Source organism: Carcharhinus amblyrhynchos, chromosome 1 (genome assembly GCF_965287045.1).
Source record: "Carcharhinus amblyrhynchos chromosome 1, sCarAmb.v2.hapA, whole genome shotgun sequence".
NCBI classification, from domain to species: domain Eukaryota; kingdom Metazoa; phylum Chordata; class Chondrichthyes; order Carcharhiniformes; family Carcharhinidae; genus Carcharhinus; species Carcharhinus amblyrhynchos.
The window spans coordinates 90418087-90441823 of NC_137324.1; the positions used below are offsets into that span (position 1 = coordinate 90418087).

At 39.7% G+C, this 23737-nt stretch overlaps 1 protein-coding gene across 1 annotated transcript in view; it reads left to right on the top strand.

Moving 5' to 3' along the window:
- Positions 1-23737, top strand: part of arap2 (ArfGAP with RhoGAP domain, ankyrin repeat and PH domain 2) — a 338594-nt gene that overhangs the window by 129614 nt on the left and 185243 nt on the right. Inside the window, exon 7 of the mRNA XM_080189086.1 lies at positions 14578-14647. Coding sequence (XP_080045212.1) covers positions 14578-14647 — 70 coding nt within the window. The remainder of the gene's footprint in view (positions 1-14577; positions 14648-23737) is intronic.

The window sequence follows — 23737 nt, forward strand, 5'->3', positions numbered from 1 at the left end:
CCACACGGAGTCCATCAGTGCTTACGGTCTCTCACTGCTCACAGCTCAGCTGCTGTTTGAACCCAGACCTTCTTGGTTCCGCAAGGACATTGTGGCCAGCTAAGCAGTGGACTGTTGTCCTCTTCTGCAACTCTACCACCAAAACATGAAGCTCCTGATCAGGACATGTGGGACAGCTTCCCCCATGCCTCCTTTGTGTGACATTCACTGAATAAAAATGTCAGGCAAAAAGGTTTCAGATTACAGTATTCTCATTCACTTTTCTGTGCTTACCTGCTCAAGCCATTTTCACCGTTTATCTGTGTAAGAAGTAGTGGAAAGAATGGCTTTGCACAAATGCTTGGTACATTGTATGTTGCAGCTCTGACTCCAAGCGAGCATGCTGTGCTTGTGAACACTGATGACCATATTGGTTTCCTCCCTTTTAGTCACATTGTTGTGCTGTGACATGTGCAGTTGTGGGGAACCAGGTCAACGCTCAGCTGTGTGGACGCATCTTGATAGGCAGCAGGATGGGATAATCATAAGAACATAAGAAGTAGGAGCAGGAGTAGGCCAACTAGCCCTTCGAGCCTGCCCCGCCATTCAGTAAGATCATGGCTGATCTGTCGTGGCTCAGTTCCACATTCCCGCCCTCTCCCCATAACCCTTAATCCCCTCTCTTATCAAAAACCCATCAACCCGCGTCTTAAAAATATTTAGCGAGGCAGCCTCCACCACTTCAACGGGCAGAGAATTCCAGAGATTCGCCACCCTTTGAGTGAAGAAGTTCCTCCTCAACTCTGTTCTAAACCGCCCCCCCTTTATCTTGAGGCTGTGCCCCCTAGTCCTACTATCCTTTCTGAGCGGGCATGGTATTGTTCATTACTTATCCACTGAGTCTCGGCAACTAACTACATGACTGTGCAATATCTGTACCAGGCAATGGTCACAAGACGATGTCATCACCAGAGCTGTAACTTGTGAACGGAACATGGCTGTATTTTGTCAGATCCATTCCAGGCTTTCAGTGCTTTGGAACAGTAAATGTGTATAGGCAGACAATATTTTTGAAAGGAAAACCCACAGATGGGCCATCCGTTCCAGGGCTAACAGTTTGACAGTGTTTACTGAACTCAAAAGTAAGTGTCATCTCCTCTGAGGCACAGAAACTTATAGAATCTGCAGTGCAGAAGGAGGCTATTTGGCCCATCGAGCCTGCACTAATAACAATCCCACCCAGGTTCTGTCCTATCCCCATAACCCCACATATTTACCCTCCTAATCTCCATAACATTAAGGGGCAATTCACCATGGCCAGTCAACCTAACCTGCATATATTTGGACTTCACTGTGGATGACCCAACCCCCCGCCCCCAAATGGTTGAGGTTCGCTATTTATTTGTGCCTGATTTGCCCAATGCATGCCTGACTCGCCATTGACCCCTCACTATTGATGCCTGACTACTGCTAAGATCAATCCCCCAGCTCCTAATATAGCTCATGCCCCTCCCATCCCCTATTCCCCCGAATGAAAATCTAACGTTTGTCCAAATCATTTTTATAATTGGGATTCATGGAAACAGTCATTCTTTCGACCCTGTGGCTATAACAAGTAGAGGGAAATCTAGGCCAAATTTAGTTTCTCTATCATTTCTCATGTCTTCCTCCAAGGAGCACACATTTAATCTTGCTAATCTCTTCCTTTTTACATAGCCGTAGAAATTTTTGCAATCTGATTTTGAGTCCCTAGCTAATTCGTTCCCATCCAATTTTCTCACCATTAGTTTTTTTTTAATCATTCTTTATTGAATTTTAGAATCCTCCCAATCCTCAAGATTGTTACTCTTTTTGGCAACATAATAAGCATCTTCCTTCAATCTAATGTGGTTTCCAACTTCTCTTGTTAGCCAGTTGGACAACCTCTCCTGTGTGTTTTTCGTTCCTTAATGGAATGTATTATTGTTACAAATTATGAACTAATTCTTCAACTGTTCGTTATTGTTTACCCATCCCAATCTACCACAGCCAACTTGCCTTCATATCAATATAGTTTGTTTTGTTCATATTTATGACTTTAGTTTCAGATTTAATTAAATCACTCTCCAACTCAATATTACATATTTTGATCACTCTTCCCCAGAGGCTCCTTTACTACAAGATTATTAATTAACCATGTCTCAATGCAGAACATTAAATTCAGAATGTTCCCTGCAATACTGAGGTGGAAAACTATTTAGGATGTATTCCAGGAACTTGTTCCTGACTCCCCACTTTTCACTTATGTGACAAATTAGGTTTATCAAATCTATATGAAGACGAAGTCCCCCATAATTAATGTGTTACCCTTATTATGTGCCCCTTTAATTTCCTGATTTGCACCCTTTTTGGCACTGACTAATTTTCAGAGATCTGTAAACTGCATCCATTATTCTTTTCTGCCCTTTTCACCTTCCCTCAAAGCTGGTTTTGCAAGCTGAAGTATTTTCACTTGACTATCTTTATCTCATCCTGTATTACAGTGCTGCCCCTCCTCCTTTTCCATTTTGCTTATCTCTTTGAAAACTTATTTCTTAGAATTTTTCATTCATACTTTGGTCACTTTGCAACCACATCTTCACAATGGCTGGGAGATCAAACCTATTAATTTCTACCTGTGCTAATAACATAAGTATTTTTAAATGCTTCATGTTTTCAGTTATAGAGCTGTTAGCTTGAATTTTATTTATCTTTATTTCCCCTGAGATACAAGAGGTTCAGAATCCAGACAATATATTCTGGATGTGGAGACACTTCATGTAGTGGTATTAGAAAAAGTTACAATTACTAAAAGAGAACAGTTCATGTTTTAGCTCAGGTGATCCTCGCGGCCCGCTGACTCAGTGGCCAAAGGCAGCTCGTGACATCTATTCTTCTTTCTCTCCCTCTGTTTTCTTCACATCTACATATCTTTTTTCTATTCTGTGCGATTAGGGCTTGTGATGTGTTTGTTTAAACAAAGTTAATGCATTTTTCTTTACTCGGGTCAACTGGCAGAGTCATATGATTATTGGGAGGAGCTAAGCTTGCAGGAAAGACAGTGCTTTTGTTTCATTTTTAAAATCAAGAGCAGTTGCTGACTGGAGCTGTTTGAAAGAAGTGTCTCTCTCTCTCCGATTTTGAAGAGAAATTTTAAGTCTGTAAGAGAAATATTGCTTGAGCTCAAATTAATAGAGATAAGTTAGCAGTTAAGAATTATACCTTGTCATGATTAAGTATTGTTCAATTATTAAATGTTACGCTAATTCATTTGTTATAGTTAAACTGTGTTGTTAAATAAAGTCTGCTTTGGTAAGAGCTTGCCAGTTTGTCAGTAGAATTGTATCTAGAGTGAAACATGCTTTCCTCACATTAATGACAAATGGCAAATAGTTGGGGTCTAGTCTAGTTTTGCAATATACATTGGGGTTTCTGATCTTGTACTTGAACAATATTCTTAATAACTTAACAGCCCATTCTTAAGTTTAGTAAATTGCTATATAGAAAAAAGTTCACTGTCAGCATCCTCATTTAGTTGTAGTGCCAAAGTCCATTAACCTATATATTTCAAGGCATAGCTACAGATCACAACCCGTAACGTGGTTTGAACATCTGTCCTTAGTTCCCACTTGCAGTGTGACCTTGATCACAACTCCTATCATACAAGCAATGCACATCTAAAATTAACCCTTGATCTATCAGGAGCTTATATAAAACACACACAAAAGTTCACAGTATAAGATATAGAAAGTATTATACACAATTATAAAAAGCTTTGTATTTCCGACAGATGTCACCTTAGTCATTAATACCTTATTACCTACAATTTCTCTATCTGGCTCCCAACCCTGTCCCCTTATTTTTATACAAATCACAATTCCGCACTACACATTCAGCAGCTCTCTTAGCATAGATCACAGTGCAGAAGTCAATTCGCTGTCAAAGATGATCCCACTTTGTTGGCCCCAAAAGTCATGTTTTTGCATGTACTCAATGTTTTGCCAAACTTGCATTGGTAGTTAGCCTCAATCTTTCACCCCATAATTGGATGTTGTACTTACCGCTAATATTAATGAAGACAGCTGTTGCTGGTTCTCCTCCTCGGTGACTGCTAATCTTCTGCTGAAGTTATGATAGGAGTTTGGGGTGAACATCTTGAGTAGAACATAGAACAAAGGGAAGTACAGCACAGGAACAGGCCCTTCGGCCCTCCAAGTCTGTGCCGATCATGATGCCCGAACTGAACTAAAACCTTCTGCCTTTACATGATCCATATCATCCGTTCCGTCGTTATTCATGTAGCCATCCAGATGTCTCTTAGATGTTGCTAATGTGCCTGCTTCCACCACCTCCCCTGGCAGCGCGTTCCAGTCATCCACCAATCTCTGTGTGAAAAACTTACCTGCGTGTCTCCCTTAAAATTTCCTCCTGTCACCTTGAACTTGTGCCCCTTGCAATTGACATTTCCACTCTAGGAAAAAGCCTCTGACAATCCAGCCTGTCTATGACTCTCATAATTTTGTAAACCTCTATCAGGTCTCCCTTCAGCCTCTGTCTTTCCAGTGGAAACAATCCCAGTTTATTCACCTTATATCTAACATCCTCGAGATCGGGCAACATCCTGGTGGACCTTCTCTGCGTTCTCTCCAAAGCTTCCACGTCCTTCTGGCAGTGTGGTGACCTGAACTGCACTCAAAACTCCAAAAGAGGCCTAACCAAGGTTTAATATAGCTACAACATGATTTCCAATTCTTGTACACAATGCCCCAGCTGATGATGGCAAGCATGTCATAAGCTTTCTCAATCCACTTGGCCACCTGTATTGCCACTTTTAGGGAACTGTAGACCTGCATGCTCAGATCCCTCTGGATGTTAATGTTTCTAAGGGTTCTGCCATTTACAGTGTAATTCAGGCCTAAATTTGATCCTCCAAAATGCATCACCTTGCACTTGCCTGGATTAAACTCCAACTGCCAATTCTGTGCCCAAGTCTCCAATCTATCTATACCTTGTTGTATCCTCTGACAATTCCTGGCGCTATCAGCATCTCTGCCAATTTCATGTCATCCACAAACTTACTAATCAGACCACCAACATTTTCCTCCAGATCATTTATACATACTACAAAGAACAGAGGTTCCAGCAATGATCCCTGTGGAACACCAAGAGCTACAGGTCACCACTCTGAAAATCATCCTTCCACCACTACTCTCTGTCTTCTATAACCATGCCAGTTCTGTATCCATCAAGCCAGCCCACCCTGAATGTGAATTTAGTTTTTGTACCAGTATGCCACATGCGACATTGTCAAATGCCTTACTAAAATAAACTACATTCACAGCCCTTCCTCAGCAATTATCTTTGTCACCTCTTCAAACAACTCAGTCAAGCGAGGCATGACCTTCCCATAAAAAAACCATGCTGCCGGTCAGTAACTAGTCCATTTTCTTCCAAATGTGCAAATATCCTGTCCCTCATTATCTTCTCCAAAAGCTTCCCCACTGACATCAGGCTCGCCGGCCTATAATTTCTTGGATTGTTCTTGCTTCCTTTCTTGAACAAGGGAGCAACATTGGCTATTCTCCAGTCCTCTGGAACCTTACCTGTGGTCAAAGAGGATGTGAAGATATCTGTTAAGGCCAGAGCTATTTCTTCCCTTGCCTCGCACAGTATCCAAGGATGGATCCCATTTGGCCCCGGGACTTATCTACTTTAATGCAATTTAGGATACTCAATACTTCCTCCTTTGATATATTAACATTCTCTAGAGCGTTTCTACGCCTACCCCTAACCTCAACATCTGTCATGTCCTCCTCCATGGTGAATACCAATGCAAAGTACTTATTAAGGATCTCATCCACTTCCTGTGGCTCCACGCATAACTTCCCTCTATTGTCCTTGAGTGGTCCTACTCTTTCTCTGTTGCTCCTAATATTTACATAAAAAGCCTTGGGATTTTCCTTGACTCTGCCTGCTTAAGACATTTCATGCCTTTTAGTCTTCCTAATTCTATGTTTAATTTCTCTCCTATTTTCACTATATTCCTTAAGGGCGTTTAGTTTTTAGATGCCTGGACCTAGTGTATGCTTCCTTTTCCCTTTTGACTAAGGTTACAATTTCTTTTGTAATCCATGGTTCCCTAATCTTGCCATTTCTATCCTTCATTTGTGCAGAGATACATGCCTGTCCTGCATTTCTATCAATTGGCATTTAAAATTTTCCCACAAGCCAGACATGGATTTGCACTCAAATAGCCACTCCCAATTCACATTCTCCAGTTTCTGTCTAATTTGGATGTAATTAGCCATTGGCCAATTAAGCACTTTCACCTGAGGGCCACTCTTGTCCTTATCCATGATTACCCGAAATTTTATGGAATTATGGCTTCTTAGCCCAAAAATGTTCCCCCATAAACATCGATCACCTGACCTGACTTATTTCCCAATACCACATCTATCATGGCCCCCTCCCTGGTTGAATTGTCAACATACTGTATCAAAAAGCCCTTCTGGTCGCATCTAACAAATTGGTCTCCATCTGCACTCCGGAATTTCCAGTCAACATGGGAGAAGTTAAAGTCAATTACCACAATCACCCTGCTTTTTTTTTCACACCTTTTCAGCATCTGACTACACAACTGCTCCTCTGTCTCCTGCAGGCTGTTAGGAGGTCGATAGTATATTCCCAACATTGTGATTTCACCCTTCCTATTTGTGAGCTTCACCCATAACGCTTCACTACAAGATCCCTCCAATGTGTCCCCCATCTGGAGCTATTGCATCAAAACAGACTCAGCTGGAATGTTTCCTGACTCAGGGCCAGGATTTTATGGCGAGACTGTAGTATCCCACCAGGTGGGAGGGGCCATTAAGCCCTGCCCCACATATAACATAACAGGAAAAAACAAGTCAAAATTTGTTCTGGACAAAGTGCTTCTTTTTTGGTATAGTACATGCAAAATATTAGTGCGTCTCTAGTTCTGCCCTCATGAGTGCCCTCAATTTTAATGGCTGCGCCATTGCAGGCCATACCTTCAGCTGCTGGGGCTTTAACCTCTGTAATTCCATCCCAAAACCCCTCTGCCTTGCCTTTCTTATTTAATACATTGAACTCCTGAAATCTTGTCTCTTCGACCAAGTTTTTCATAGAATTCCTACAGTACAGAAGGAGGCCATTCAGCCTCACGAGTCTGTCCAACCACAATCCCACCCAGGCCCTGTTCTTGTAACCCCACATATTTACCTTGTTCATCTCCTAACACTAGATGATGAACAGGGTAAAATACACTTGCGCTATCTGATCTGATAAAGCCATACTTGATTTTGATTTGATTTATTATTGTCACATCTATTAACATACAGTGAAAAGTATTGTTTCTTGCGCGCTGTACAGACAAAGCATACCATTCATTGAGAAGGAAACAAGAGAGTACAGAATGTAGTATTACAGTCATAGCTAGTGTGTAGAGAAAGGTCAACTTAATGCAAGATAAGTCCATTCAAAAGTCCGACAGCAGCAGGGAAGAAGCCGTTCTTGAGTCAGTTGGTACATGACCTCAGACTTCTGTATCTTTTTCCCGACGGAAGAAGGTGGAAGAAGGAATGTCCATGGTCCTTAATTATGCTGGCTGCTTTGCTGAGGCAGTGGGAAGTGTAGACAGAGTGAATGGATGGCAGGCTGGTTTGTGTGATGGATTGGGCTATGTTTACGAACTTTTGTAGTTCCTTGTGGTCTTGGGCAGAGCAGGAACCATACCAAGCTGTAATACAACCAGAAAGGTATGTGGTCCATGTCCAATTTTGTTTGATAATGTTCCTGTGAAGTGTCTTGGGACACCTTGCTATGTTAGAGGTGTTGTTGTTCATGAGTAGTCCAAAGTTGATGCTTTATGACCTTTGTAGGAAAACAGACCTATCCATTCTCCTCTGGAATGAGCGTAGAATCACAGAGCAAAAAATAATTTGCCACATGCCACTGAAGTGCAGATAGTAGAAATTCCTGTTTCGTAAGGAAGTTGGTAAAAGTTGGCAGCGCACAGCTCATGGAATGATCAACCAGATGAAACCCAAGCAGCATTATGAAGGTAAACTTGCATCACCATGAAGCCCACCTTCTAAAAGCAGCACATTCCAACTGTGTGACCTAGAGATATTTTTAAGTAGACATTTTTAAGTAGGACATTAATTACAGCAAGACCTAGACAACATTTAGACTTTGGGCTGACAAGAGGCAAGTAATATTCACCAAAAAAGTGCCAAGCAGTGACCATTTCCCTGACAATCAGTGGCATTACCACTACTGAATCCCCCAAAATCATTATCCCAAGAGTTACTATTGACCAAAAATTCGACTATCCATATAAATGCTGTGGCTACAAGTGTACTACAGCAACTTCCAAAGCTGCGACTTCTACCATCTAGAAGGGCAAGGGCAGCAGGTGCATGTGATGCTACCCCCTGCAAGTTCCCTTCCAAGTCACACACCATCCTGACTTGGAAATATTTTACTGCCCCTTCAATTATGGCTGGGTCAAAATCCTGGAACTCCTTCCTTCGCGGTTTAAGACACTTGAGTTTTAAGACAATTCTTTTATTTGAAACTTTAGCAAATAAATGGCAGGTCTTTTTCCAATATCAGTCCAAAGTGCATGCCGCAATCCGTATAATGTCAAGTATTTTTGAAATTAAAACCACTGGATTGGCATAATCTTTACCTGCACTGTTTGTCAATCATGTTCTTTCTAATTTCTCTTCATAGCATGGGGTCTATTAATTGCACTACAGAAAGAGTCGAAACAAAATGATGGGTTTGAGAATGTAATTTAGGCTTTTCAGAAACAATATGCAATTCACTATTGTGCAGTTTTTCTCCACTAGGTGAAGCTATTGAGCTGTGCATATTCACAACGGCTTTGTGGTAGAAATAAAGCTTTTAGCATTTTGATAAAATATTCTGTATTGACTTTTTGACTATGTTTGCAACTTGGCATCCAACAGGAACGTGGGATCTGTACTATTAATAACAGTGGGACCTGTTATTAATAATTATTAATAACAGATACTATTAATATTGGTACTGATAATTATTTTATCAAATGACAAAAGATTATTTGTTTTTTTCCCAGTAGACAATAGAAGCCTAAGATTGCAGACAAAATTGTTTTTCTCCATAATTAACAACCTGATTAAATTACATTTTTAAAAAGCATGTATTTAAAAGATATCCAGTTTTAAAAAAGTTAGCATGTTATTAATTTCAAAGAAAAGATAATAAGCCATTCCCTTTTTTTTGAAAGGGGCGTTTTGCATCTTTTATTCTGTTAATTTTGATGGATAATTTGAGGAATGATCCAATTTTGCAGTACCACTCTTCATTTACCTATCACTAAGATGCTTTTTTTAACTGGATAGTTGCAAAATATCTGGAGATTTGGCACATTTGAAGTTCTTCCACAGGCAGAGGCAATCTGCCCAAACCATCATGTGATAGATATGGGAATTTATTTTTAAACTATTTCGTTTTGTGTTTGAAAATGAAAGTTTTGATGAAGGGATGAAAATTTCACGCATCACCATGTCATTGACGTGAAAAATAAAATTAACTGGAGAATACAAACCATAAAAGAAAATATTGTTTTTGCCTTCCAATGCTAATTCTCTTTGACAATTGTTGTATTTCCATAGAATCCCTGTAATGCAGAATGAGGCCAGTTGGCCCATTGAGTCTCCACTGTCTCTCTGAAAGAATCTTACGCACCATTCCCACCCTGTCCCCGCAATCCTGTGCATTTTTATCACTTAGCTTAGACATCTTTGCACAGTAAGGGGCAATTTAGCATGGCCAAACACCTAACCTGCACAGCTTTGAAATGTGGGAAGAAACCTGAGTACCTGGAGGAAACCCCTGTAGATGTGGGGAGAGCATACAAACTTCACACAGACATTTACCCAAGGCCAGAATGGAACCTGGATCTCTGTATTGAGAGGCAGCAGTGCTAACCATTTGTTAAAGAATTCATTGCAATGTTCTCTCTCAGGTGCACAGGTGCATAGCAACCTGGAAGATAACACGCAAGGAATAGACAGGTCACACATTACCAACTTTTCCTTTAATATGTGCGCATGCACGGCCATGTGAAGATCATGAAAGGATTCTGTAGTGCAACTGATAGACCCCATTGCCAGGAAGAGAAATTAGGGAGAACATGATAGACAAACAGTGCAGGTAAAGATGATGCCAATCCTTTAGTTTTAATTTGGAAAATACTTGACATGGATTGTGGCGTGTACTTTGGACTGACATTGGAAAAAGACCTGCCATTTATTTGCTTGAGTTGTAAGTAAAAGAACTGTCTTAAAACTCAAGTGTCTGTTTTACTGTAACTTTTAAATAAATGCAAAGTGATTTGACCAAAGTGATGGCATAAAATTGATCATTTAGATGTTAGGCATTGATGCCAGTGTGGTTTCGAAGTGTATTAAGATGCAAGTTATGAGAACGCTTATGGTAGGCAACTTTACATTTCTTGTGATTGACATTGATGTGCAGGCCGTACTTTTCATGAGTTCAGACTATATGTTTGAATCCTTGGTAACCATCTAATCTTATTTTTCAATGTTTTAAATGTTAAGAAGTCATAAGGAATCTTAAATCTTTCATAAATAAGTGAATAGAAATCGATAGTGAACGGACCAATTTGGGGCAAGAAAGGAAATCTTCCTGTAGAGGCCAGAGGCATGATTGAGAAACTGAATGAGTGCTTTGCAACTGTTCCCAAACGACGAGTGTGAATTTAATAAGTTAATATTACAATAGCAGAGAGGTGAAATTTAATGTTAGCCAAAATGTGACTAGAAAGGAGGTACTAAACAGATTGACATCACTCAAACCTAACAGTCCTAGGTTGCTGGGAGAAAGCAAGGTTTGGGAAAGCAGAATCTCTGATCATGATCTTTTCCTTCCTCCTTGGATATAGGAGTGTTACCTCAGGACAGGAGGGTTGCAAATGTTATACATTGGCTAAGGAAAAGGAAGAGCGCTGGATCTGGTTACGACAAGCTAGTCACCCTATATCAATGCTAGGAAAACTGCTAGAGACCATTGTCAAGGATAATGTTTGTTTGTGCCACAGCACTAGGGGGAGCACTTGCTGTACATGCACAGATCACAGTGTCAGGCTGCTCAAAGGGAGAGATGCGTTTCAGTGCAGCTATCACTGAATTATGCATTCTTATTTTGCAAGCTGGTGCTGTTTAATGTCTCCTTTACAACAAAATCAGTGAACAGAAAAGAATTGCAACTAGTCAGAGAGCAACCATCTTAACAGTCAGGTTCTTGTAATAATAAAACGGTATTTTTTCTTCTCCCAGCCCCCAACAACCAATAAGTTTGGGGCAGAATCAGTCTCGAAAATAAAAACACACTATATGCTCTTATCTATGGCATTTCAACATAGGTGAAAAATCAATAAAAAAGGCATTTTGAATAAACTATTAAAAAAAAAACTGCCAATGTGGTGCTCAAAGTCATGACCCTGGCATTAAGAGCAGACATCGACCGGAATTCTCTGGTCTTGTACATGCTGTTACCACTGCAAGTGAGAACGGAGAATTTGACGCTCAGCCAAATTTTCATTCACCATTTTCATTCAACCGGAAAATCTCAGCTATGCATGACGTCTGAGAATCCCAGCCAACATCTGCCATCTGAGCTAACTAGGCTGTGTCAGAATTCTCTGTACAAAGACTTCCCGTCTTATTCACTTGTTCCAATGAATCAAAAGAAAAGTATTGTTTAACGATTGAAGTTGAGTGTTAAACTGGCCTGGGAACAAAACCGCATGCACCCACCACCTTGGTGGCTGAGTCTATGCATGTGTTGGTGGTTGCAATGTGGGCCATTGTGCATGTACAACTGTTCCTGATGTCTTCCCTGGTGGAGTACTTTGAAACAAGAGACAGGGTTGAAGAATGTAATGCAGTAGATGTTGTAGATTTATAGATAGCCTTTCAAAGATATTTGTTAAAGTATCAGATAATAGATTCATTCAGAAAATTGAAACACATAGTAGTAAAGTGACAGTCATCTGGGTATGTGCTTGCCTTAGGGAGAAGGAGAGAGTGGTGGTGAGCAGGTATTTCTCTGATTGAGGACCAGTATGTATTGGGTCCCCCAGGGGCTGATATTAGGATCATTGCTTTTCTTGCTGCATACAAATTTGATACTTGAGTATAAGGAGCACAATTTTGAATGTTATGTATGATTCAGGACTGCAATGCAATAGTTGGGGAGCAGGGTAGGAGCAGGCTGCAGGAGGACATAGGTGGACAAATGAAATGGAAATAGATGCAATTTAATGCTGGTCAGTCTGAGGTGACACATTTTGGGAGGAATATCAGGAAGAGACAGTATAATTTTGTATCATACTATTTTTGGTAAAGAAATTAAGAGAGACAGACTTTCTCAGGTTTTTTGAAGTTGACAGGCCAAGTTGAATACAAAAACAGGTAAATTATGCCTTAGCTGAAGTATTGTGTACAATTCTGGGTGCACACTTCTGGAAGAATGTCAAGGCCTTGGAGCATGTAAAAGATGTTTACCAGGATGATATCAGGCATGTGGAGAGATTGGAGAGGCTGTGATTATTTACCTTGCAGCAGAAAAGTTAAAGCGAGATGTAATAGCTGGGCTTCATAATTCCGGCAGGTTTTAGATAGAGCAAGTAGGAAGTAACGGTTTCATCTGGCAAGTGGATTGGTAACTTGAGGCTTAAACTAATCGCGAAAGAACTAGATGGGAAATAGAACATCTTTTCACAGAGCGTTGTTAAAATACATAGCGCTATCTAAAAGGATAGTGGAAGCAAATTCCATATGAACTTTTAGAAGACAATTAGACATGCATTTGAAGAGATCTAATTTGCAGGGTTATTAGAAAAAAACTGGAGCATGGAATGATATCAGACAGCTCTTTCAAAGACCAGACACAGGCATGACAGGTCAGAGAACCTTCTTCTCTACTATAAATTTCTGTGATTTGTACTTTAGTCCCAATCTTAGTGACAAGCAATTACATAAAGAGTTGGTTAGATTGTCATGTGAATTGTATTTTTTAACCAAGAACTGAAAATTACCATATTTTTTGAAAATATTTTGTTATTTAATTAAATTCACTTTCCAATGTCCTAACCTGAAAAATCGAGGTAACTGATAGAAACTGAACAGCATGATCGATTTTAATTGTCTATTATTTCTAGGTTGACTCTAATATCTCTGGCTTTAGATATACAATAGTCCTGTTACATATGCAACTTTCAATAAATTATCTGGTTTTCAAAGAATTGATGGAGTTGTTGCTCACAATTTGAAATGCGTGTTTCGTTATGAATATTATTTCATCTTAGTTCAAAATATATTTATTCTGCAGGTGTTTGTGGAATCAGTGTTGTTAATGTGTGTCTGCTTGGCTGTAGGAAATTTGGTGCCTATTAATACCAGCAGATTATTTTTCACAACCCAAAATGATTCTTTTGGGTGATGTTGTGCCAAAGCCTGATGTGTTTGCTTAAAATTCTTATGTTATTTTAGTCAAGGTGTTGACATATATTTTTAAATGAGGTTGAAGAAGAAAATAAATATCATTATGTCATTATTTAGTTATATTGCTTTTCTTTAAATTTTGGATTAGTTCTGCAGAGAGGGATTTTAGCTGGCACGCCAATATGTTACGCACTATTGTCCTATGTATTAAATTCAAAACACGAGTCTTTTCTCTTGGACCATTTCATAAGCCATAAACATTCCCGTGTTATAACTGTGACTACATGACTGGGGTGTTAATGATCAAGAAAGTCATGCGAAAACATTCGATTCCAACTTGGCCAACAGTGTGCTTTAACCTATTATTTTCATTTTTTCTTCTGTGTAGGGCTTTCTTTGTAATGTAAAAGTACTTCCAAGTGAACCATTGTCATTTTTATGTACAGTGGGTTTATTAGTATATAATATTAATATGATGTAATTATATTATTGGTAAATAATGATAATAGGGCGACACAGTGGCACAGTAGTTAGCACTGCTGGCTCACAGTGCCAGGGACTGGGTTCAATTCCTGGCTTGGGTCACTGTCTTGCAGCATCTGCACCTTCTCCTCGTGTCTGCCTGGGTTTCCTCCGGTTGCTCCAGTTTCCTCCCTTGATCCGAAAGACTGTGCTGGTTACGTGCATTGGCCATGCTAAATTCTCCCTTGTGTATCCGAACAGGTGCTGGAGTGTGGCAACTAGGGGATTTCCACAGTAACTTCATTGCAGTGGTAATGTAAGCCTACTCGTGACACTAGTAAAAACTTAAACTTATTATATATTTACTATACTATTGTTAAAACATCTTTCAGTGTTCACTGCAGTGCTCTGAGCTGCAGTTTTTTATTTAGAACAAAAACATTGATTTTGGGGGGGGGAAAAGAACAGATTTAAAGCAATATTAAAGCAACTCTTTTGTGTTTCAATATCACTATGTATTTAACCAAGGGCCGACTGGTAGAATTTAATCACATTGCTTTTTCTTTCAACTTTGTTGCAGGAATTGTGTGTTCCAGAAGCGATGGGTTAGGTTTGATGGAGAAAATTTGTCGTACTACAACAATGAGAAGGTAACGATGCAGATCTGAAGTAGGAATCTGATATCGAAGATGTGTGAAACCTATTTGAAATCCAAGCTAGTAGTTATATCTCTGATAAATTGCATCCAGCCTCCTTTAAAATCAGCCGATGTTGTTGGGAACAGTGAGGTTTTTCACATATGAAATGGTCTACATATTTAAGATTATAGTTGGTTGGCAGTTAAATAACACTGCCAGTTCAATTTTATTTTAAGGACCTCTTTCATCCTTTTTTTAAGCTGATTGCTGGAAGCAAGAGATATAACCCATTGATGATTCTCTTTGAATTGTCCCCTTCCCGATGCAGTGCAGCTGATGTCAGGGACTCTGTGGATGTGGAAAGGAAATACGGTGCGGGGGTGGGGGTGTGTGTCTGCAGTGGAATTTGATTTCCTTCCCTCATAGGGCACAAGTTGGTAATTAAATAGTTTGTGTTTAATAGGATCATAAGCAATAGAACAAAACTCATAGATACTGATTCTCAGCACCTCAGGATTCAGCAATTGTCTCAGAGCTCATTGCTTTCCATTTTATTCTTTATTGCAATGAATGCAAAATGTTTTTGCTGATTACCAGATCTTAGTTCAAGTTGTTTTATATAGATAAATGTTTGTTATGGCACAATGGTTGTTGGAGAGCAATGGTCATAAATGACTACTTCTATACAATGGGATTAGACTTGAAGGGTAATCACCTTCATATGACTGGCACTAAAGCTCTTTATGCAGTAGCGTAACACATTACATTTTGGGTGTATTTGTCAGTGTCTAAAACAGGAAAATTCTTTCCAAAATGTAATTGTTTAAATTGCTTTTCCACCATTTTGTTTTTGTTGTAAAGTTCAGTATTTCAAAATGTTAATGGACTTGGAATAAATTCAACACGCTTTCATTATTTTTGAGAAAACATCTGTCCCTCTGGTGTCAAGTTGGCTGTTTCCACTAAATTGATGTTGAATTTAATTGCCTCAGAAACATTTGTTTTTTCTACCCAATGAAATATGTCGGCATGAGACCGAATGGTGTAGGTTTCCTAAAAGAAAAACTGCTTTTCTGGTAAGGTGCTGATGATGCTTTTGACCACGTGCTTTAAAGTATACGGAGAATGAAAATGGAACTGTAGTCCTTCAGTAAAGTGGACTTTAGAGGAGGGAGGGAGTTTTATAGTGCGGGCAGCGTATTATCACTGTCAGTCTTTTTTTTGGACCGCTGCCTGTATTCTGGGGGTGAACTTGGGGTGGAGAGAAAAGTGATGAGAGCATCCTACTCCAACCACCCACCTTTCCCCACACCCACCCCCCAACCATGTGGGAAACACGTCGGATGGGGGTACATATAATTTGTACATACACATTGTCTCTGTTCTCCTCACTAACTTCTATGAAGATCTGCTTCCTGTCCACCAATTTCAACGTTGACTGGACTCACTCTTTTCTGTGTCCTCCCCTCCTTGCTACATCTTTTACTGCACATTTATTGTCCAACTTTCATTTCTGGCCCCCTTTCCACTCTTAAAATCCTACAGGGCATGGGCAAAACTATTTCTGACAACTCCTTCAACTTTCTCACCTTCTATGTCTCTTTGACCTTCTATATCAACTTTTCTACTTTTATCAAAAGCTCTGATCATGGTTAGATAGTAGAAAGAAACATTTGGGTTTTTGTTTTAAACTTTTGCATCTATAAGAACACCCATGTTATGAACTAATGTTCTCTCAAACTCCTAAACTGCTTCTCACTGAAATGGCACCTACTGTTGATGTGCTTAATAACTGCCTTGCATTACCCTTCAAGCTCTTGGTCACACCATGTCCTGGACGGTTTGTGCTCACTTCTCCATACGATATACTAGCGATCTCCACAGGCTCAAATTTAGCACACCTGGCTGCAAACCTGATTGTTGAATGCTATTCTAGAATTGTACTGGCTCTCCCATCTCTGGCTAAATTCTCTGTACTCCAGGATTATTTGGAAGTGTTGCAAATTCCCCTAATTTAACTTGATAGTCACAGTTCCTCCTGTAAAATTCCTCGGAATATTTTGTTAGATGATGAAAGGCAATATATCAATGTATGACATGAATTGTGGTCAGATTGTTCACTGAAGCAGTATTTGGACAAAGCAGTGAATTGAATGACCAGTTTTGTGCATTTTTTTTGAAGAGAGAAGTTGTATTTTATGTAATTATAATGTGACAATGAATGAAACAGAACGTCATGTACATGTCATAGTGTCCGCCTGTTAAAACTCACTTGAACAAAATGTACCTGTACTCTTCACTTGGAAAAGATTGTTTTCAAAACCAAAATTCAACACAAAAATGCACGGAAAAGGTAATAATTAACTAGGGAAGGGAAGGGGAATCTCAAACGGATCACAAAAGTAAGAAGGTAAATTTCTCATTCCCAGAATGCATTATTAACTGTCAAGGTGATGGGAATTCAGAAGGATCACAGCTGCATGTGAGGAAGGTTATTTCTATTATGGACTAAGAGTGCATAAAGAATCATAAGGCTGGCTTGATAACCTGAACACTGGGCACTCATCCATACTTGGGTCTAAAACTACCGAACAGGGTCCCACACTGGAAGGATCTAATTGCCCAGAGGTCACTTGACGTGAACTCTTAAAGGGGCAGTCTGCACCCCAAACCCCAATGTACAAAATTTGATTTTGTTGTTTTTTATTTGATTTATTATTGTCACATGTATTGACATACAGTGAAAAGTATTGTTTCTTGTGTAATATACAGACAGAGCATACCATTCATAGAGAAGGAAATGAGAGAGTGCAGAATGTAGTGTTACAATCATAGCTAGGGTGTAGAGAAAGATCAACTTAATGCAAGGTAAGCCCATTCAGAAGTCTGACAGCAGAGGGAAGAAGCTGTTCTTGAGTCGGTTGGTACATGACCTCAGACTTTTGTGTCTTTTTCCCAATGGAAGAAGGTGGAAGAGAGTGTCCAGGGTGTGTGTGTGGTCCTTAGTTATGCTGGCTGCTTTGGCGAAACAGTGGGAAGTGTAAACAGAGTCAATGGTTGGGAGTCTGGTTTGTGTGATGGATTGGGCTACATTCACAACCTTTTGTAGTTTCTTGCGGTCTTGGGGAGAGTAGGTGCCATACCAAGTTGTGATACAACCAGAAAGAATGCTTTCTATGGTGCATCTGTAAAAGTTGATGAGAGTCATAGCTGACATGCAAAATTTCCTTAGTCTTCCAAGAAAGTAGAGGCATTGATGGGCTTTCTTAACTATAGTGTCTGCATGGGGGAATCAAGACAGGTTGCTGGTGATCTGGACGCCTAAAAACCTGAAGCTCTCGACCCTTGCTACTTCGTCCCTGTTGATGTAGACAGGGACATGTTCTCCTTTACGCTTCGAAGTCAATGACAATCTCTTTGTTCTGTTGAGGGAGAGATTATTGTTGCCGCACCAGTATATCACATTCTGTCTGCATTTACTTATCAAGAAAGGCTCCAAAGTCCTTCCTCTACCACACACATCCACCGGTCTCCTCCTCAACAAACAACTGAATAGCTTCTGAATTGATTCCAAGTTTTAACTTCTCTATTCATCTAGATGTCCATTCCAAGTGTTTGTGTTAGGTTTATCTTTTATTAGTTTCAAACTTGTGTTCCCTTATCCATCCCTGACAATTTGGCTTCTACTATTTTAGAGGATTTGCTTTTGCCTATTTTTTATTATCTTTTATGTCTCTTTCAGATCCCTCAATTCAAGGTTAGACTATCTTCATAACCTGTATGTTTCCACTGTATCATTCAGTATTCAATTGGCTTTACTGATTGCTGTTTTGTATTAGTTGAACATTTTGAAAGCAAAGCTGATGGGATCTTGAGCTTTATAAATGTAAAGGCATTGAGCGCAGAAGTAGTGAATGTGCTGAACCTTCGTAAAGTTTTGTGAGACCCTAATCAAAGTTTTACATCCAGTTCTGGTCACTGCACTTTAGGAAAGATGTGAAGCTCCCTGAAAAGTGTGCAAAATCCATTTGCTAGCATGGTTCCAGAAATGGTGGATTTTAGTTACAAGGTTAGATTAGAAAGGCTGGGATTAGTCTCCTTGGAGTAGAGGAGATTTCATAGAGTTGTGCAAGATAATCAACAACAAAAACAGAAAATACTGGGAAAGCTCAGCATGTCTGAGAGCTTCTGCGGATAGAGAATAGAGCCAACACTAAGATTCAAGATGACCCTCCGTCAGAGTTCTGACTTGAAATGTTGGCTCTATTTGGTTTCCACAGGTGCTGTCAGACTGTAGAGATTTTACAGCATTTTCTATTTTTGTTTCAGATTCCAGTATCCGCAGTATTTTGCCTTCACCTTAGTGTACAAGAAAATGATGGTTTTAGCTACACAAGTAGAAGAGGAAGATGGTGGTACGAGAACTAGAACACAAAGATTTAAGATTCTGGGCACAAATTGCAAGGTGAATTGGCCATGCTAAATTGTCCCTTAGTGTCAGGAGGATTAGCAGGGTAAATAATTGGGGTTATGAGGATGAGACTTGAGTGAGATTGTTGTCAGTGCAGGCACGATGGGCCAAATGGTCGCCTCCTGCATTGTAGGAATTCAATAATAACTGATAGCACAACTCTGCTGTGTAACAGTCGGCCACTTGTGATCTGAATGATGGAATACATGTTTTGCATGTACCCTGATGAGTACCTGGCCAATCTTTTCAAAGGCAGACCAAGATACAGGTTGTTAAGCAACTGAACACAAAGGGTAAAGATCAAATTAAATTGCATTACCTCCTGTCAATTTTTCTCCCAAAATGAGGAAAACATAATGGCTCCTGTGTCCTGGGCCTTCTGCTGGCTGACTTGCTTTTGGTATCTGGTTTTAACTGGAACATCCACTGCTTGCAACCTGCGGACTTTTACCTAAAAGAAAATCTGGTGCAAATTCAGTTCACTAAAACACAACTAAACATAACTGTATTCAAAAGTCCTTTCATGGAGAAAAATAAATTAAAAATCCCAAAAGGTTGCAAGCCCTATCACTCTTGAGGAAAGTTTCCCCCTGCATCTTTAACATTAGATGCTACGGACGACAAAAGAATGTGTTAATGAATTACTTTCCATTTTTTCCCCTTCCCTCTCTGGAGGTGCTTCAGTTTTTCAATGATTTTTTTCGACTTTATAGCTGAAATCAGGACCTTCTCTGGGGGACCAATCCATATTCTCTGCTTACTGAACTGTATTTAAATCCTCTTGTCTGAGAAATAGTCGTTTTAATCATTCTGAACAATCCATGCAAGCGCTCCCACATATCTACGTTGTCTGTTCTCATCACATTTTTGATTTTTCTTTTAGCATTTTAGAAGTGTTCTCCCAGCATTGTTTACCCAATGCTCATTGCAGCTCAGCTTTCCCCATTGTTATTAAATGGAGAAGAATGCTGTGGTTCCCTTCCCTTTGTATAACTGGAAAGGGCTATTAGAAAGTTCCTCCCTATTGTTCCATTTCTGAAAATGGCAGTTGTCACTTTGTGTAACTCTGCAGTGATTTTTTTTAAACAGCTCAAGCACATTTGTTAACCTATCATTTAAGCTCTGAGCCGCAATTACAAAAGGAACTACCTTTGAGGATTAAGTTACAGGGAACAAGTGGATCATTTGAATTCTGCTGTCAGTCATAGGCCTGTGGCAGTAATTCTGCTTTCAGAATTTGATGTAACACCATAGGAAAATGATTGATTTGAGCCCTGTGTTCATTTGTACCCAGAGTGACGCCAGACATGGCTCATTTCTAGTACTCCTGAAGTAAGTGAGGTGGAAAGTTAGCTGTGTTAGCACATCTGCAGCCTAGTGTCTTGTCTTTCAGCATAACAGGTGTCCATGTCTGAAGTTTTCATGATCCATTGGCAATTTTTGATGCTTTGAGATAAAATGGGTCCTGTTTTACTTGGAGACAGTGTACAGCATATTAATTGTGACATATAAATAGAACTTGTGTTGGAATTGCGCTTGATGGTAGCAATTGCCATTGAATCCTATATTCTGACTACTTCTCCTGGTCTAATCTGACTAATCCCTGAGCCACCTACCCATCTCATCCACCCTACCTGGCTGCCATCCTTTCCATTGCCTCCCTTAGTCATTAAAATTGTCAACTTGAACCAATGTTGGATTGCAACCTGTACAGCTATTGTCCATTGACAGCAAAAATTAACTTCTCTGGTGTTGAATTATGGGAGAAAGAGATAGAAGAGACATCTTTCATAATCATGTAATCAATTAAGAAAAAGGCACTTTTTTGGTAAGGATTAGATTTGGATTGGATCGTATTTGCAATTCATGTAAACATTGCAAATGTGTAGAGTTTGCACATTCTCTCTGTGTCTACGTGGCTTTTCTCCAGGTGCTCTGGTTCCCTCCCATAGTCCAAAGATGTGCTGGTTTAGACCTTTAAGACTTGATTAGCTGTAAAGGCTCATATTCCAATCATTATTCTGTAAATTGAGTTTGTGCCTTTATATGCCCCGTTTGTGAATAGAACTCCCATTCACCTGATGATGGAGCAGCGCTCTGGAAGCTAGTGGCATTTGCTACCAAATAAACCTGTTGGACTTTAACCTGATGTTGTGAGACTTCTGACTGTACAAAAGTTGGGAATCCCAGGATTGGGTGCCAGTGGCTGTTTTTAAAGGTCTGTAGAGTCTTGCTGACCCCACTGAAATCCAGCCCCAAATATTTCCCTGATGGGTTTCAAGCTGTCTGCTTGCTTTGCCTTTTCCATTTTTGTTGTTGTTTTCCTATCACTCCCTGATGTACATTCTCAATGCTGGATGGTACAGGACCAATGTAGAAAATTTAGTGATGAGTTGGCCAGGAATACAGCAGCACTTCATATAGTGGCTGGAGGTCATTGCGTATTAATTCTGACCGTTTATTGCAACATAAATTTGTACACATTGCGAGGAACAAAAGTGATGTGCGTACAAAGCAGTTTACAGCAAGAATAGAAAGAGAGAAAAGTGTGTTAGCTGAGCTGTCATGTACTGCCTATTGTACGATCTTTATTTATCTAGTTGCAGATTGGCTAGGAGTTGATCACCTCCACAGCTCTGAATTGGTGAGTGGTTGCATTTGGATGCATTTAGCAGTTTAAAAAAAGAAAACTCTTAATTGTTTATTCCCTGGATGTTATAGTTAATGTGAAAAGCATCAGTGTTGTTAGCTGTCAGCAAATCATGCTGATGGTCAGCGTTTGCAGTGTTGTTTACTCAAGGACAATTAGTTTCTAATTATCCTCAGTAAGACACAGTAATTGGCCTGCTGTATACCCTTAAAGGGACAAAGCAGCTTCCAGGGTGATCCATTCTAACAGCTAAGCATATGTTGTCTATAACATGCTGTACTGTTTCTGCCCTTATAAAATTATGCAGTGAAGTGGGAAATGTTTTTTTGAAATTATGTTTGATATTATGTAGAACTGGACAGACTGAACTTTCTTTTTTTAGCACAGTTTTAACTTGCATGGTGAGAATGTTCTAAAGCCCATTAGGAGTAAGATGCTCCAAGAAAAAAGCAACAGGATCTTGGGGCTGTTAGAGCAGAGTAGAGCTGGAAAAAAACAAAGCAGATGCAGTTCAGTAAGTGGGAAGTAGCTGGGCAGGTTAACAGCCAACATTGTGTATGACTTTGCAATTGATTCAATGATTATAACTGTACTATACAGGCAACATGTACAATCATACTTCCCGGATGGCATGAACCAATAGCAAATTTGCTGTTGGCATTTTGCAGTCAACAGCATATAATTCTTAAAGGTTTTTAGTGTGGATTTTGCCTTTATTGTTTACATTGAATCATACATATGCAGACGCGTATGCATCCTCTGTTAAATGCTGCAGTGCTCAGTTAGACTCCACAGAAGAATGCTTCAAAGTGGCAGCTGCTTGCTCTGGGAGATGAGTAAGCAGCAGCGCATTTGAGATGTATTAAATGAGCTGGCATCATAGTAATGAAGCACCTTTTTGTATCTGCTGCCAAGAGACTCTATAACTGTTATATACCATCAGAATGAAATTTGACCCATAATGTTAAACAATTCTAGTTGATTCACAAGATAGGGATTCCATCTCTCTTTGTTTATAGATAATATCATAGAAATCCATTAAAATGATAAAACCCGTTCTGTTTTTGATATGAATAGCTATGATAGCTCGTGGTGGTGGAGTGATTCGACATACAGTAAGCTTATGTTTTTTCCTTTGTGTTTTCATGGGATGTAGGTGTCAGTGGCAAAGCCAGCATTTGTTGCCCAACCCTAATTGCCCTTGAACTGAGTGATTTGATAGGCCATTTCAGAGAACAGTTAAGAATCAGCAACTTTGCTGTGGGACTGAAGACTTGCATAGATCGGATTGGTTCAGGACAGTGGATTTCCTTCCCTAAAGGACATTAATTAAAGCTGTGATTATTAACAGTAGTTATCACGACTAGCTTTATATTCCAGATTTATTAATAGAATTGAATTCCACCAGCTGCTGTGGTGGCATTTAAATCCACGTCTCCACAGCATTAGCTTGGGCCTCTGGATTACTCGACCAGCAACATTACCAGGGTGCTATGCCTCCTTGTTAATGGAAGAGGAGCAAAAAGCTATGAGTGATGTTAACTGATTATTTTTCAGCGCAACCCTAGAATAAGACAAATATGTTGGCATTGCCTTTACTACACTTAGCAGATGATGTTTTTCCCCTTTAAGAATAATTCAGTTTCTTCGCCAGCAATGATCATTTTCCAACCATGTGGAGTGAGTCACACAGTGTTATTGCCCCTTTCAGCGCTTCCTGTGTAGCTGACAACCATCCTGCACTGAATTGTGAATATATCGTTTTGATTTCAATATGTCATTCACTTTTCCTTATCCCTACTAATGGCAGCTGCAGTCTTGACTTAGCAACTGACCAAATGTCTAATGCCCATGAGGTGGTGGAGTTCTTTACAGTGTGCTGCAAGATAAATTCCTACATTTCCACGAGGTTTATGGCACAGTCTTCCTTCTGTAGATTCTTGCATGTTTCTGACTTTGTAGCATCTGCTCTGGTTCTTTT